The following is a 15456-nucleotide window of genomic DNA, read 5'->3' on the forward strand; positions in this document are numbered from 1 at the left end:
GTCAGATGGTCCAGGACCGTAATGTCATTGCCACAACCTTCACAGCTTGAAAGTCAATTGTTGTTCATCGCAACACTCGCTAATTCATGTGGTTTGTGAGTCTTTCTAAACGCACAAGTTGAAACACACGGATTGAAGTATTGCAATGATAATGGATCATTAATATAAAATCTGTTTAACAGTTAGTTCACACTTAACCCAAGGTGTTACCACTTTATGTGAGAATTTGCAAAGTCCAAGTTTTTAAGGGTTTTATTTTATTATGGAAACAAACAGATATTATATATAAACAATTACAATCACAATGGACAACACATAATCCAAACCAGTTTCTACACTTAAACAATACATTCGCGCCAAGAAAAATGTTAAGCAGGTATGAATGAGAAGAGAAAAACAATATTTCAGTATCAAAAAAAAAAACAATATTTCAGTATAAATTTTTATTTTATATCAAACTAAAAAAATCTCAAATATTGAGAGGAACCAAATAATCGTGAATGTTTTTTTTTAATTTATGAAACGAAGGGTTAAAAAAATCAGGTTCCAGACACAAAAGCCAAAATGACTACTCCTGTTGGTCATAAGGCTGTATGTTATTAATCGAGATGGACAGACTTTCAGTGACATTTAAAAAATGACATGTCTTCGTTGTTTTGAAAACACTTTTCTTCTCTCAAAACTTTGTTGCGTGACAATCAATGTCTTGAGAATTTGCTTTTCCTTAGCATATTTTTATAGAACTTTCAGTCTCGAGACCCAATCACAAGAAACTTTCTTATCCTGTCTATGCGGGATGGATAGAATAAATAAAAAAAGGAAGCAATTTATCTACACCATTTAATAAACACTCATAACCAGCAATTATTAAAATGAACACGTCTATCGCAGATGCGTTTAATTAAATTTTATAAAAATAATTCAACTTAACTAAATCTTAGTACTTTAACAACTGTTTAATGGTTTATACAATCACTTGGCTTTTTCTTGGTCTTTTTTAACGATAACTCTTTACTAAACACATTTCAATCAACGAAAACAGTTTATAACTAACATTTAAATCATGTTTATCTATTTGTACATTTAGAACTGTTTATATGGCGACCACAGTCATATCTTGATAAACGATGAATTAAACTAATTCCGTACTTAAAATTACATAAAGAATACAAAACCATTTTGGGCACAATGTCTTTAAAATGTTAGATACAGCCTTTAATACTAGAAACACTATTACTGTTACATTACTTCTTACCATTGGAAATACTTTTAAAATTATCAGATAAACACAAAATCCAGTTACAGTCGCTCAGAGAATCCGTGAGCGATCCCGTGACACAATAGTAATAATAAATCTAAACAATTAACTGTTTTACACACTAAGCCTTATAATAAAACAAAATAATAATAATTTAAACCACATTACAAATAAGTAACTTGATACAGAAAAATCCAAACTAAATAGACATATAATTTTCAGGAAGTACATAAGCATTGTAAAGGACTTTCTGCATACCATAGCTGAAGATTCTTTGATATCCAAACGCTTTTTCAAAGCTGTCAATTGTACAGCAGTACGTGAAACCGTCATCGGTGTTGTACCAGTTTTCGTTTTGCATCCACTCAGTCAATCTGCAAATGTCGCGACACAGAACATGCCGCGAGGCCTCGTCTCGTGATAACCCAGGGATGTTAACTTGGATTATTGCAAGAGATGCCGACGATGGTCGGTCTTGTACGATCTGAAAATTTGAATACTCAAATGTAGGAGATATTTTACTAGATTATATTCACTTTTCAATGATGGTCGAATTGTTATTCTTTGTATGCACAAGGTACGAACGGGTCCCTGTGCAAGTAAATACCAATTTGACTTTTTCCAATGTGTCCAGCAAATGTGGGACATTTATCAGCTGGTATTATTGTTGTTTTATTTAATCTCTCGTGGTACTAAGCTTATTTATTGTCTTAAAAAACCACAATTGCAGAGGACCTAACAGATGTCGCTCCTAGAGCACCGGTTTTTAACTCTTAAAACGAAACAAGTGGTAAAGTGGTATGAAATAAACACGATCTTACCTTCCATGCATATTGCCCAACAGGTTGTTTTCCTCCACGAGCATCATGAATACTGAAATTAGAAGCTGCACCTCTTGAACTCCTGGCCGGTGTAGCAGTTCCTGTCGTCACAGTAAGATCGCGACCAGCTGATTTTGCTAATTCCCTCACTCTATCTTCCACGTCATCCCAATTCTGAGAACAAGGAATAATACAATTTTGAATAGTATCAGTGGAAATATTCGGAAGGGTTTTCATTAAACGATTATTTATTATTAAAAATCTTTGGGTTTACCAACGAACCATCGGTCGCTTCTGGATATCGCTACTAAAATAACCCAAATAAAACAGGCAGTTCATATGGCTGTCAAACTTGAAAAATTGCAGTCGGTTTTGACCGACTGCCTCTGCGAGGTATCAAATGGGATTTTGGCAATAGACCCAGAAGAAGATGGTGGGAAGAGCTCCATTTCTACTTTTCAACTTTCTAACTACTACCCATAGACATATTAAGTGGAGAGAGGCCTATGCATTTATATAGTTAATATAGTTAAATAAAACAATATTTACCTTTGAATTACAAGTACTCCATTGAGGAATCACATTCAAATAGCTATAAGTAGCTGTAACTGGGACTCCTGGTGACAGATCACGTGGACTCACAAGCTGTCGTTTATTGAAGCAGCAAGAAGAACGCGAGGTAACATCTCTTCCAAAAGTTCTATCTATATCATTCGCTTGGTTTCTACAATCATACATCCTATTAAAATCGTAGGGTAATAACTCGCTGTTGTACCATCGAGATTTCTGCGACGAATTTGCGAGATCCGAAGGTAGTGTCTGTTTTGTGAACACTGGAACATTGTTATCCTTGTCCAGGCAAACTTGGTATATCTCATGGAACTTTGATAAAAATTTAAAACCTATCTTGATATATTCCGTGTTACCAGGCAAACACGGTATACCTGTTCTTAATTCTTCTGGTTTCACCTCTTTTCTGCATTTGACGTCTTTGAGAGCGTAAACTTTGCCCCTGATTTTAAAATTTCCATCACCTTCGCAATGCGCCATTACCAGAGGTGTTGAGGCAAAGTTAGCAAACTTCGAAGGACAATTTAACACGACATATTTTCCATTAGGTATTGTCAGATATCCGTCAGTGACTTCAAACGTTGGTTTCTTTAGCAATGGCGATAGCAACAAGGGATGGTTACCAGTAAAATCTTTTTTGCTGTCCATGATACAATCTAGAACAACAATTTAATATTATTCCAGTACGTAGAATTTTATGAAGATTATATTCTTAGGAAAGACTACCATATAACAGCTGATGGTTTACTTTGAAAAGTATCAAATTAATGGCTAAAACTTGATCGATTTGGTATCAATCTTGAGCAATATGAATATATAGATACATTTTCGAGGTTAACAAAAACAATTTTTCTTAATTTAGTTTACTGTAAAATTGTGGAAGTTTTACGAGACAAAATAAAATAATTCTCAAGAAAATTATCCCACAAGGATTCTAAATATGAATACTTAGAAAAATACCTTTAGATTTAATTTTGAAGGAGCGATTTATAGTTCCCAGTTCATTTGAGACTTCGCATTCGTAAATTCCTCTGCTAGCTATAGTCATCTCAAAATCATATACCATATCAGATACACTCAGTACCTTGCCATTATGTTTCCATGTGACCTGCATTTATAAACAATTTACTGTATACTTTAACTAAAAGGTGAGAAATAACATTGTTGTAACAACAAAAACATACAACTGACTTTAAATTAAAACTACTGCGCCATTAATGATAAAATTTTAAAGTTAGAGTTAGCTTATTTTTGTGTTTGTACAGATATACAGATGAATTGATAACATCTTGCTTTTCGAAGTCGGTTGATAAACGAAATTTTTTTTGCATCCAGATACATACCATTGGTCGTGGGTATCCGCTGGCTTCACATATAAGATTTGTGTAAGATCCTTCTGAAAATTCAATTTCCTCGTTTTCAATCGAACGGAACTCTGGTTTGTATCCAACTTGGACTTTGTAGTGCTTTGAGCGTGACCTTGAGAAGTCGCTAACTCGGCAACTGTAGAGCCCTTCGTCTCTGAGTGTTGGACTCTCTAACCTCAGTTCCCCCGTAGATCTTAATACGTTATCCTAAAAAAATTATAACACAATATAATTTTATTATTTTTAAAAGAGTAACGCCAAGAGTTTTAACTATAATGATTTAAAAGTGCCTGGAAAGGAAGTCTATTTGAAATAAAACTTTTTGATTTTCATATTGGGCCTTGATAGTCACTCTTTTTGTTGTAATTTAATAATTATTATGCAAACAAAAATCAGCAATCTGTATTATAAATAGAACATAATATTTGAAATTGTAAACAGTACTAATTTAGTTAGTATCTATTTAAATAAAAGTTACGTCTTAATAAACTAATTAGATACCTTATACCATCGTAGTTGGTCTGTTTTCTTATGTGGTATATCACATGTAAGATCAGTCGACACACCGCCATGCAAATGTATTGTAGTAAACGGCCTTTCGAATTTCGGGTATTCTGGAAAGGAAAGATCATAGTTGCAATTTTTCTTGGACAAAATACAATTAGTGAAGGCCTGCTAGAAATAGGAATGAAGAATGTTTTGAAGAACTTTTCATAGTGTCTATATAATTATGGTGAGGGTTACCCCCAAGCATTGCCAATCATTGCAATTGCAAATTATTGTTACTGATGCTGTGAATGTCCATGGGAAATAATGAATGTCACGGAACCAGGAACAAAATTAATGAGAAGGCGTAAATTGGAGGGATAGATAAATATATATTTTCTACTTTCCCACACTGCCAGCGGAAGACAATAATATTTATTTCACAACAAAACCTTACAACCATCTTCACCTTAAACCTACTGAGCTAAACCTGGTGAAATCTATGAAACCCCATGATAGCTAAATCACGTTAAATGAAAGAAGAATTAACTAAATAAGTTCATTCAGTCTAAATTTCTGAGGTAACAAACATCTATACTAACATATACAGCTGAAGAGTTTCTTAGTTTGAACGCGCTAATCTCAGGAAATACTGTTTCAAATTGAAAAAATATTTTTGTATTGAATAGACCATTCATCGAGGAAGGTTTTAGACTATATACCATCACGCTGCGACTAATAAGAGCAAAGATACAATGGAAAATGTGGAAAAAACAGAACAGGTATAAATCAATACTTATATCTTCTAACCACGCGGACGAAGTCGCAGGCAACAGCTAGTTAAAATATAAATAAAGACGAATTGAGAACCTGCTGTGTGAAACTGTGAACATAGTTGCATCATAACGTATACTTACCATTGACAACTACTTCGTACAACTCTGAATCTTTTCCAATGGAGTTTTCAGCCAAACAAACATAAGACCCCCGAGAACTATAGTCGATGTTTTTGATTAATAAAGTTCCATCTTCTTCCATATCATACCATTCAGTACCTGAAATTAATAATTCCAAAATCAGTTATACGAAGAAGTAAAAACTGAGTCTTTATCAACATACATCATTATTGAAATTATAGGTAAGCCTACATTATAATTTGAGTGCAACCGAAAAATGGGATAGTCCGAGGTTACGAGGTAACAAAAAGAAAATGAATTAAGAACCTCCAAGAACCTCCTCCTTGTTAAAGTTGGTTCAAAAGTAATGTCGTTTCATAATATTGTAGAGTTTCCTTTTTTCTTTCCTTTCCAGTTGACGAATATCACTTGACTAGAAATTACTTCGGCTCAGATTGGTCTATTACTTGTCCAGGATTGAAATGAAACTACTTTTACGGATTTTATCGCGGTCGATTATATCGAAACCTTTGCAGGTATCATGGTCACGGGCAGACCTGCAAAGGTTACGAAACGTCGGGACTAAAATCTAAAATTAAACCGCGATAAAATCCGTAAAAGTAGTTTCATTTCAATGTCTAACATTCGCGTTAACCTAAGAAACCACTTTCCCAGGATATTTAAACAATAATAATGTTACATAGTACGAAATAGTTAAAAGCAGTACATTACCATAAGCAATACTAAGATCGTTCTTCTTCCAAATAATAGTGGGTTTTGGGCTTCCAGTAGCTTTGCATTGGATCCTTAATACTAAATCACCTTCAACGACTTCAAAGGTTTTATCCATGTACACGTTTTCAATAATGGGTGGAGCTAAAACATTATTTACAACATTATTGTCAATTTATTATTAATGGACGATTTGACTTGGGAGATCAATAGTCATGTGGTATTGTTGAACTAGGATATCAGTGCTATAGTCATCTGATCAAAATTAATTTTAATCTATATTTTTGTCTCATATTACGTTTAAATAATATCCTTTTCAGGAACAAAAAAAGCACAACATAGACTTTTCTCAATAATAACAATAACATCTTATTTTTATGATTAAAGACTATAACGAGAAATGAATAAATACCGTTGACTGTAACTTCATAATGAATGCTTGCTGGTAAACCGAAGCCATTGTTTGCAACGCATGTATAAAATCCACGTTGATTTAGCTGAATATTTCGCAAATGTAAATCCGATCCAGATCCACCAGGAGGCCTGAAAAAGGTTATAACTTTAATAAAAGTCACTAATAAAATTAAATATTTGAAAAACCAGCGACGGTTGAACTCTCACCGATTTTAAATAAAAATGTACACTCGAATTTTTTTTAAAGATATTTTAATTCAAAATAAACTAAGTTGAAATCACTCAAACCGTTCTGGAGCTATAATGCCACAGACAGACACGTCATCCTATTTTTACGACGAATATAAAAAATAAATTACTTGCATCATCTTCCAACATCGTTATTCATGCAAAACCACAGTTTCAGACCCAAAAAGTTCAGGAACAAGAAAATACTTACGTAACATCTTTTGGTGGTGATTTTGAATCTTCAGTATGCAAAGTCCAGGATACTTCAGGTCTTGGATGTCCATCCGCCCGGCAAGGCAGGACAACAGTTTGCCCAACCATAGTTTCAATTTTGTTAACTTTTGGAACTTCGATTGTAACAGGTACTAAAATGAACAAATTATAATAATAATTGTTAATATAATTTGTTTATAAATCATTTAGTTCAAAAAATAATCTAGGAAGCAAAGAATAGAGTATCTTAAAATTGAGGTAGATTCCAGCTTCTGATAGCTGAAAGCAAATTAAATTTATCAAAAAATATTTGTAAGGCTTACCATAAATATTTACTGAAACAGTTTTATTTGTTCCCCCTAGTTTGTTAATTGCCTTGCAAATATAAGTCCCAGAGTCAGATGTCGTTGCACGAAATCTGAAAATGTAATTAAAAATCATTATTAGCATTTTCTTCTCTATTTCTACTTATATATTAATAGTTGTGCTTGTAATTTTTTTAATAGAATTGTTGATTTGACTGCGTGCATCTTCTCATTGTTTTTAACACATTTTATTACGGCTCTGCTCCTAATAACCAAAGCGTAATTGGAAACAAACTCTTCGGTTTTATAATATTTAATAGCATAGAATATTTCAGAGCCTACAATTCAATCAATCTGTCAATTCAGACTGCATTGATCACGGTTTCCCAAGTTGCGCCAATCGCATGTCTACAATTCAATATGGGAAAATCAAATGTGTTCATAGTACCATTACATTCGAACATACCTTAGTCCGTGAGCACTCATGGGATCTTGTTTGTCTTTGATTTGAACCCCATCCCTGTACCACGTGACCTCAGGCGGCGGCGTGGCGTCGGCTTCACACGGAATAACAACTTCATCGCCATCTTTAGCTTTTATTACATCAACGTCATCGAATATTATTGGTGGAACTAAAAATATAAGACAAACACTCGTTTAATTTATTTTTAAGGGTAAACTATGATACTAAATTCAATTTTTTTTACGTAAAAATCAATTCCCGCTTTCAACAGAATGATTCATAACAAATTTTCTTAATGTTAATAAAAAGACAAAGTATGCAAATATAATTATATCGTTACTATCATTGTAATACAAAAGCTCGATAGCTGGGTTGTATGAGAACAGAATATTAACTCAAACACAACATGTCAACCAGAAGCTTTGCTAACGTTAGATCGTCAGTCAACGATTTTAGCTTATACTTTATAGTTCCATTTCGGGAAATTTGAAATCGACTTCAAGAGTAGTTTTGGGAGTAACCCTGCAGGTTACATTAGTCTGGCCGCAAGCAAATGGCCCAGGTGTCGTTCGTGTTAATTTCCTATTCTCAGTTCCGGAAATAAAAAATTGTATAGTTAAACACGTACATTGAACTATTACATAAGTAGCCATACGGGCTGATCCCGCCTCGTTCGTTGCTATACAATTATATTCGCCTCCGTGTTTCTTAGCGATATTTTTAATCTCAAGCTTTTCACTGGTTTCAGAAATATCTTCTTCTTTATTATCTTCATAATCACTGACATAATCGGAGGTGAAAAGCCACTTTATTGTTGGCTTTGGTTTTCCTCCAACGACCCTATAAAAAGTTTAGTTCTCAATGAATAGATCTCGTTAACTGGTAAAACAGATGTCTATTTAATCCTTGCGTCGCGGCAGGTTTCACACATATTAAAGTGACGTGCTCAAAGACATACAGACAAGGACAAGCATGCATAAATCACAAAAACTGTTCTAGGCGGGGATCATACTCGAGACACGTCGCATACGGTGGGTTTGTGGGACCTCAACCACTCGGCTATCCGTACAGTCAGAGGCAACTGTGTGAATACAAATTTAAAAATATTACACAATCAGTTGGAATTCATCGCTATCCACTCTTCACCACTTCCCACAAACACTCTCGTCCTCCTATACGGTCATTCTTTCTATTTCTCATTAGCTTGACCATAACACGCTTGCACTTACCTACAAAATATTTCCAGATCTTCACCTTCTTGGACTTCTATAAGCTCTTTGTAATCTTCAGCAATCGAGGGCTTTTCTGAAAATAATATTCTCATCATAAGTATATTGTATTCGATGGATATCTTTTCAGGCACTTACTTGTATCTCATATAAACTTTGTTCTAGACTCAAATATTATGGAATCGATACGAATAAGCACTAGTTACACACAAAAGCAACTTGTACTCACCCAATCCCGAAATAGTGACATTAGAAAAGAATATTTTTCTGTCTATCTCATTTCTTGCTTCACAAACATAATTGCCTGCATTATTAAGCTTCATGTGTTTTATAATCAAAGTTGAATTATCACTGGACATCTCGATGTTATCATCAATTGTTACATCATCACCATCCTTTAACCAAGTTATGGTAGCTGGAGGTTTCGCATCTACCTTGCATATAATACTGCCTTCTTCATTGTACTTGATGTTTATATCTAGAAAGAAAAGCAAGGTAAACTAAAACAGTTTCAAAACCCCCGGCAAAACCAAAACTGCACCCTAAACATTTAACCGAGAAAGCCCCACGATTCTGAAAGACACACAAATAGACACACACACATAGAGCTTGAATTTATAACTGCCCTCTTTGTGCGTCAAATACAGTTAATTTAAAACGTATGTGACTAACGCCTTTGCATATCGCTTAGCAAAGCAGTGACTACAGAATTTTGCGTATCTTAATAACTAAAGAAGTTCATTATTTAGACCATTCAAAATGCAGAAGTGTACATTGCTTTTAGGAATATTCTGTCAGAATTAAGCTATTCATCAAGACAGTGCAAAACTTGGAAATTTTTAGGTACATTAAAAACTTCTTGCACCAATAAAATCAAGTTTTGGGTCAGGTATCAAGGGCGTTTTAGTAAAAAAACTGCCGAAAGACTAACAAAATTAAATATCCATTGTGTTAACTATTCATCATTATTAATATAGTAACTAGCGTGCTGGTTGCCTAGGTGTCTGATAAGTTACCAGACGGTTACCAGTGGTAACTGTCTTGCAGACATTTCCTGTCGGACCTCTTTACCTGCCTTTTGACTCTCTCTTTTGGCCGAAGCTAGTTTAACACATTCCACGTTACCTGTTTTTGGAGCCTCCACAATCTTCAAATACGATTCCACTTCTATTTCTATAGAGCCAGTGTCTGATCCCAATCTGTTGGTTCCTTTACATTGATAGGTTTTACTTTCCGCGTTTTCGATTTTCAATATGCTGATATAATCATAAGGTACTTCCAACAAAAACATCTGGAAAAAAAATAAACCAGATAAATATAAATCTGTGACCGTTGTGCAAAATTGTCAGAGAAAGACGAAAGAGGTGTGAACGATATTGTCAGATAGGTATGCAAGGTTGAAGCGACCAGAAATTGCAAAAGATAGGTGTTTAGAAGGAGAAGGGGAACTACTTTGCCCAGAAGTAGTATCTTAAAGTAGCTATAATTTTTTTTAATCATATTTGACTTTCTAAAGACTTGCTATTTGCTGTTTTAACTTAACCTTGATAACAGATAAAGCGGTGATATAGTACAGACGGTCCAGGTCAAGTTCCAATAACATCATCTACTTGACATGAGAACTTTTGATTTTGATTTTATGATAAGCTACTTACCGAAGCAGGTAAACTGATTCCGGTGCCTTTTTCTTCCCAAGTGATATCAGGCTTAGGATACGCATGTACTTTACAAGTTATTACCATCGGTTCATTGTTTTTACTTTTAATTTTTGGACTTCCTTCAATAGTTATTTGTGGTGCTACATCTTTTATGGTTTCTAAAAAAAAAATGGAAGTTAATTTCAAGTAGACATTACTAATTATCTATTGCAATAACACCTAAAAATCTAAGATTTGAAATGCTGCTTTTGCCATGTTAATTTTTTACCTATTTTTATATTTTGGCGTTCTATCGGGGTTGGACTGTTTCGCTTTATTGAAGTTTTGCTTTTCTTGTCATAACCAGTGACCTGTAGATAGATATAAAAAAATATATATATTTCATTTCAGATCTTTAATTAATTTTATTTTCACTCATGTTTGAAATACTAAACTGACTAAAATGATCTTTTACTTACAGACACTCGGAACATAGTGTAAGGAGGCGTAAATGAGGGTGTCAAATATAAATTTTCTTTCTTATTTATAAGTTCCAAGGGCAGTTCTGCGATAACGTTATCACTCATATCAATAATTTTTGCGGTTTGTAGCTCAGCTTGATCTCCGAATAGCTGGACTGACAAAAAAGCGTCTCCGTCTGAAAAAAACGTATTTATTTCTCAAAACGATTTCAAAACAAAATGAGGCACGTCGCAAAACTAAACGTTTTCGTGGCATATGTAAGATATGGATGCATTTTTAATTAATATGGAGCTAATTAAATCATCTACCTATCTGGCCCACTTACCCAGTGACCTGGGAAACACGATACTCAGATCATTAAGCTAGTCAGATATTTAAGCTTCTGTTTACCCGTAACGATGGTCAAAGATGTATAAGTAACAGCCTGGACACAATTTGACATGCCTTCAAAATATGAAGCAACTCGTTCTTACCTAGATGGTCACCCGTCTAAGGACCGTTCGTATCAAGTGTAACTAAAACCTGTGATTGATCAACTTGTTCAGTTGAATTTTCAATCGAATTTGTTGCTTAAGTATTTATAATATTATTTGTACCTGGTGGAGGTCTGGAGACGGTGTCTTTGATGGAAGAAGGGCGTAAAGTAGAGAAACCGAGATCGATGTTTATATTGATTTTTGCCGTGACCACTGCGTGTGTTGCGGACTTGCTTCCAACTTCTACTGCATGTTCACCAGGTTTTGCTTCAGTTACTTTCACAATCTGAAAACATTCATAATCAAGAATTATATCAAATGAGTTAAGGACTTAGAGTCTAAGTAGAGTTAAGACACTACACTAGTATACCCCAAGAGTGTTGGTATCTTTATTGATACAACAAATTTAACGTCTACTAAATGGAGTTTGCCTGCTTTTGTCAGACTTCAGTTTTAGATGGACAGAAAAAAACAATTACGAGAAGCTTCCAATTCCTACCGAATGATCGCAAACCCAAAGCTAACTTTAGCACAAGGCGAAGATGGTGGGATTGTGTACTTGGATTCATATTTATCAAATTGATCACTCAAGCGAAAGAAGAGCAGGGAGGCCTTTGCCCAGCAGTGGGATATTACAAGTAAATAGAAAGCTATCATTCAAAAGCGAATTGGAACGAATAACTGATAGGGTTATTGGGAAAAGGGATGTACACAGTATGACTAATAGTACACTAATGGTTTAAATAACAGTATTGTAACTTACTGCCGCTTCAGGTTTGTCCATAATAATTTCAGTTTTAGGTCGACTTCCCTCAGGACCTGTTACTGTTCCTATTTTAGGTTTATCACCTGTTACAACAATAATAGTTTCTTCTGTATCACCATCGATATCATACTGCGAAATAGAAACACGCATTTTAGTTAGGCCCAAAATTTATTAAATACTCTAATTTTTAATTATCAAAAATATTCTCGAATTTTTACTTACTGTCATTGTATTATTATATCCAGGTGGGAAATGTTTAGATGAAACTACAGTTCCTCTGCTTTTGATAACTTCTTTAACGTAAGTTAATACCTGCAACATGTAATTCTCAAATTTTATCCGCAATATGTGTCAAGTATTGTTTAACATTATAAGGATGTTATAAGTTGTTTAGTACTCGTAATATAAGCTTTGCATATTTGCACATTTAATAAGATAAACTCAAATTAAGAATATCTCTTTCTTTAATAATAAATTAGGCATAACTCAACTAGTAGATATTATACTAAATACAAAATGCTTTCCTTACATCCTTAACTTCATGTTTTTCTACATGAAAAACTTGTCCATTCGTTGCGTCAGCTATTTGGTGGTATACTTGATAGTCAATACTTTTCCTCGTATTACATATCCCAGTTAGCACAAAGACGACCTGAAACATAGTTACAAATTCTATTAGTTTACTAAAAACTTATATTATACATATTCATAAACGCTTTTTGAAGATTTAGAAAAAAAAAATTGTCGTCAAGAGGTTTGGGGGTTTCGAGACTCATTATTTTTAGCACTTGCCTCAAGACGCAATCCCTTATACATATTCAATACCGTTTTTGTTATATTGGCATAGTATATGTAGTCTTTTACACCGCAGCGCTTCAATTTCAGAGTATATAGTAGAATATTAAAGAAAAAAAAACAATACCTGACTTTGTTTCTTCTGACAAATACTTTTAATACTTTCAAATTTCTTATGGTCTTTTGCTGAGGCATCGGTAAAGACGAAGAAATATGAATACGGCAAGCTCGCCGCAAGAGCTGTTTCGATTCCTGTCATAGCATATTCTGGGCAATCACCGCCACCATCTACCACGATCTCATTTAAAGCTGTTTTGAATTTGTCTCTATCCTTGGTAACGATTCGTAATTCAGCATCTAGAACGTTCAAAATATTGTTAACAAGATTAACGTAAATGTTTATGTTATCATCAATGAATACGTAATGATTGTCAAATTCATATAAGATAATAGATTGTTTACTGTTTTGACTAAAAAGTATCATTATTTCACGGTCGAGAGTGATAAGACTTCTTCGAAGATGTTTAGCACAAATAAATTACTAGAAACTGATATGGTAATCAATTATTGTTATGGCAGACGAAAATTTTCCCTAAATGCTTTATTAGTTACTAGAAGTACCAAAATAGGTATTTAAAAGGCCAACTGCCAGTACTTTCTATAGCAAATTGTGTTATAGATAGATAAAATATGAAAGCTTAGGCTGCGTTTCTACTAAACACGATATACATATGTATCGTGCGAGGTTGACTAGCTGCGCTTTAAAAAGGTGCATTTATGTGTGGTATGTCGCGACAAAATCCGTCCACTCGTCAATCTCGCACACATCCCTGGCCTATATCCGTAACTTTCTTTGTTTGCGCAAAAATTTAGCTCCACTGGTCCTTTCCACTACAGATGTGCTGACTGGAACCAAAATAATGAAGTGATTCTATTGGTTCTCTGCAAACACATCCCTTAACTATGATAATAACTTTCGTGAGGCGAATCAATAACTCTTTATTTGACAACGGTTTACTTATGCGTATTTATCAGAAGTGCCCGATTAGTTTCAGACCCTACAGGAGTTAAGCCCCTTAATTGTCCACAATTTTTAAGTCAACTCATAATTAAGGACTATTCCGACAATCCAGAAAATACGAGTAAATTAGCTGTTTTTAATGTAAAAGTTACATCCCTCGCCATTCGTGGCGAGGGATGTAACTTTTACTTCTTTGCACATCTTTTGTGCAAAGAATTCTCAATAAATGCGCACTCAGATTCATGAAAAATTGTTAAAACCAAACAGCAAGAATTATTTTAACATTTCTCTTGCAAACAAGGATTAAGCGAGTGTCTTCTTAAAAATAAGTAAAAACATTATAAAAATAGACTTACCTGGATCATTGAATGTGACAAGGATAAAATTTTCAATCTGTGAAGCGTTGGATCTCAGAACAGTCTCAAATATTTCATTAGCTTCCGCTTTCACTTGCGCAATATCGTCCCACATCGATCCCGTATTGTCTATAACGAAAGTGAGGTCACCTTTAATGATATAACTCGCATAACTTCTACACACATTTGCAACTAGGAACAATAAAAATATATTCAGTCGGAGAGCCATGGCTAACACTAGAACGACATGAGCTCACAAGACAATCTACTCGCTAAGTAACATGAAACCTGGTCGTCGCGGTATATATTGATATGATTCGAGTGACCCAATGATGTCAAAGCTTTGCGAACATTGATATAGTTTTGTTTTCTTTAATTATCTCCGGGAATCCCTGCCACCAAAGTAATTTGATAACGTTATTGTTCAACATTTTTATTAAAAGAACATGTAAATAATAGACAAACATCTTATTTGTAAGCACCCACGTTAAAAGGAAAAATATTGTATTGTAAATATGAAAATAGTGCATGGATAATTAAATAATACAATTCTTAATATAATATTAAAATACTTGCTATTAGACATTGCATTTAAAATATTGTGGTTTCAAGATTTGAACATTCATAATTCACTTGTCACAGATCTCCTAACTCTGGATTATGAAGTGAAAGCGGAATAGGGGCATTTTTTCGCCGCAAGTACGTTTATTCCCACTGCAAGACTTCAACGTATAAAAAAAATAGAAATATCACAAGGCAACTATCACTACCCCTGAGTCCCCCGACACAAGCAATATCTTCGCTTATCAATTGCTTCAAATCCAAGGTCTTGTACACAATTTTGCTATCGGAAATAAACCGATACAGTTTACGTAAATAAACATTATTGCGAATTGCGACCGGATGTTTTATCGAGTAAAGCCCTGTCATATTTATTTTT

General features: G+C 34.2%; 1 protein-coding gene across 1 annotated transcript; it reads right to left on the reverse strand.

Moving 5' to 3' along the window:
- Positions 1–822: 822 nt before the first annotated feature.
- Positions 823–14921, reverse strand: LOC113500009 (hemicentin-1-like). The gene is made up of 25 exons (XM_026880651.1): positions 14517–14921; positions 13267–13496; positions 12874–12996; positions 12567–12656; positions 12342–12473; positions 11699–11864; positions 11099–11277; positions 10909–10990; positions 10638–10798; positions 10108–10273; positions 9212–9460; positions 8983–9058; positions 8382–8593; positions 7757–7922; positions 7309–7403; positions 6984–7137; positions 6543–6673; positions 6131–6274; positions 5420–5557; positions 4518–4630; positions 3993–4223; positions 3610–3757; positions 2629–3305; positions 2080–2253; positions 823–1742 (listed from the first exon to the last, which is right to left on the reverse strand). Exons 1-25 carry the CDS (start codon positions 14743–14745, stop codon positions 1458–1460), a joined length of 4551 nt encoding a protein of 1516 aa, XP_026736452.1. The 5' UTR covers positions 14746–14921; the 3' UTR covers positions 823–1457.
- Between the last annotated feature and the right edge of the window lie 535 nt (positions 14922–15456).

This window comes from Trichoplusia ni, chromosome 13, assembly GCF_003590095.1.
Source record: "Trichoplusia ni isolate ovarian cell line Hi5 chromosome 13, tn1, whole genome shotgun sequence".
NCBI lineage: Eukaryota > Metazoa > Arthropoda > Insecta > Lepidoptera > Noctuidae > Trichoplusia > Trichoplusia ni.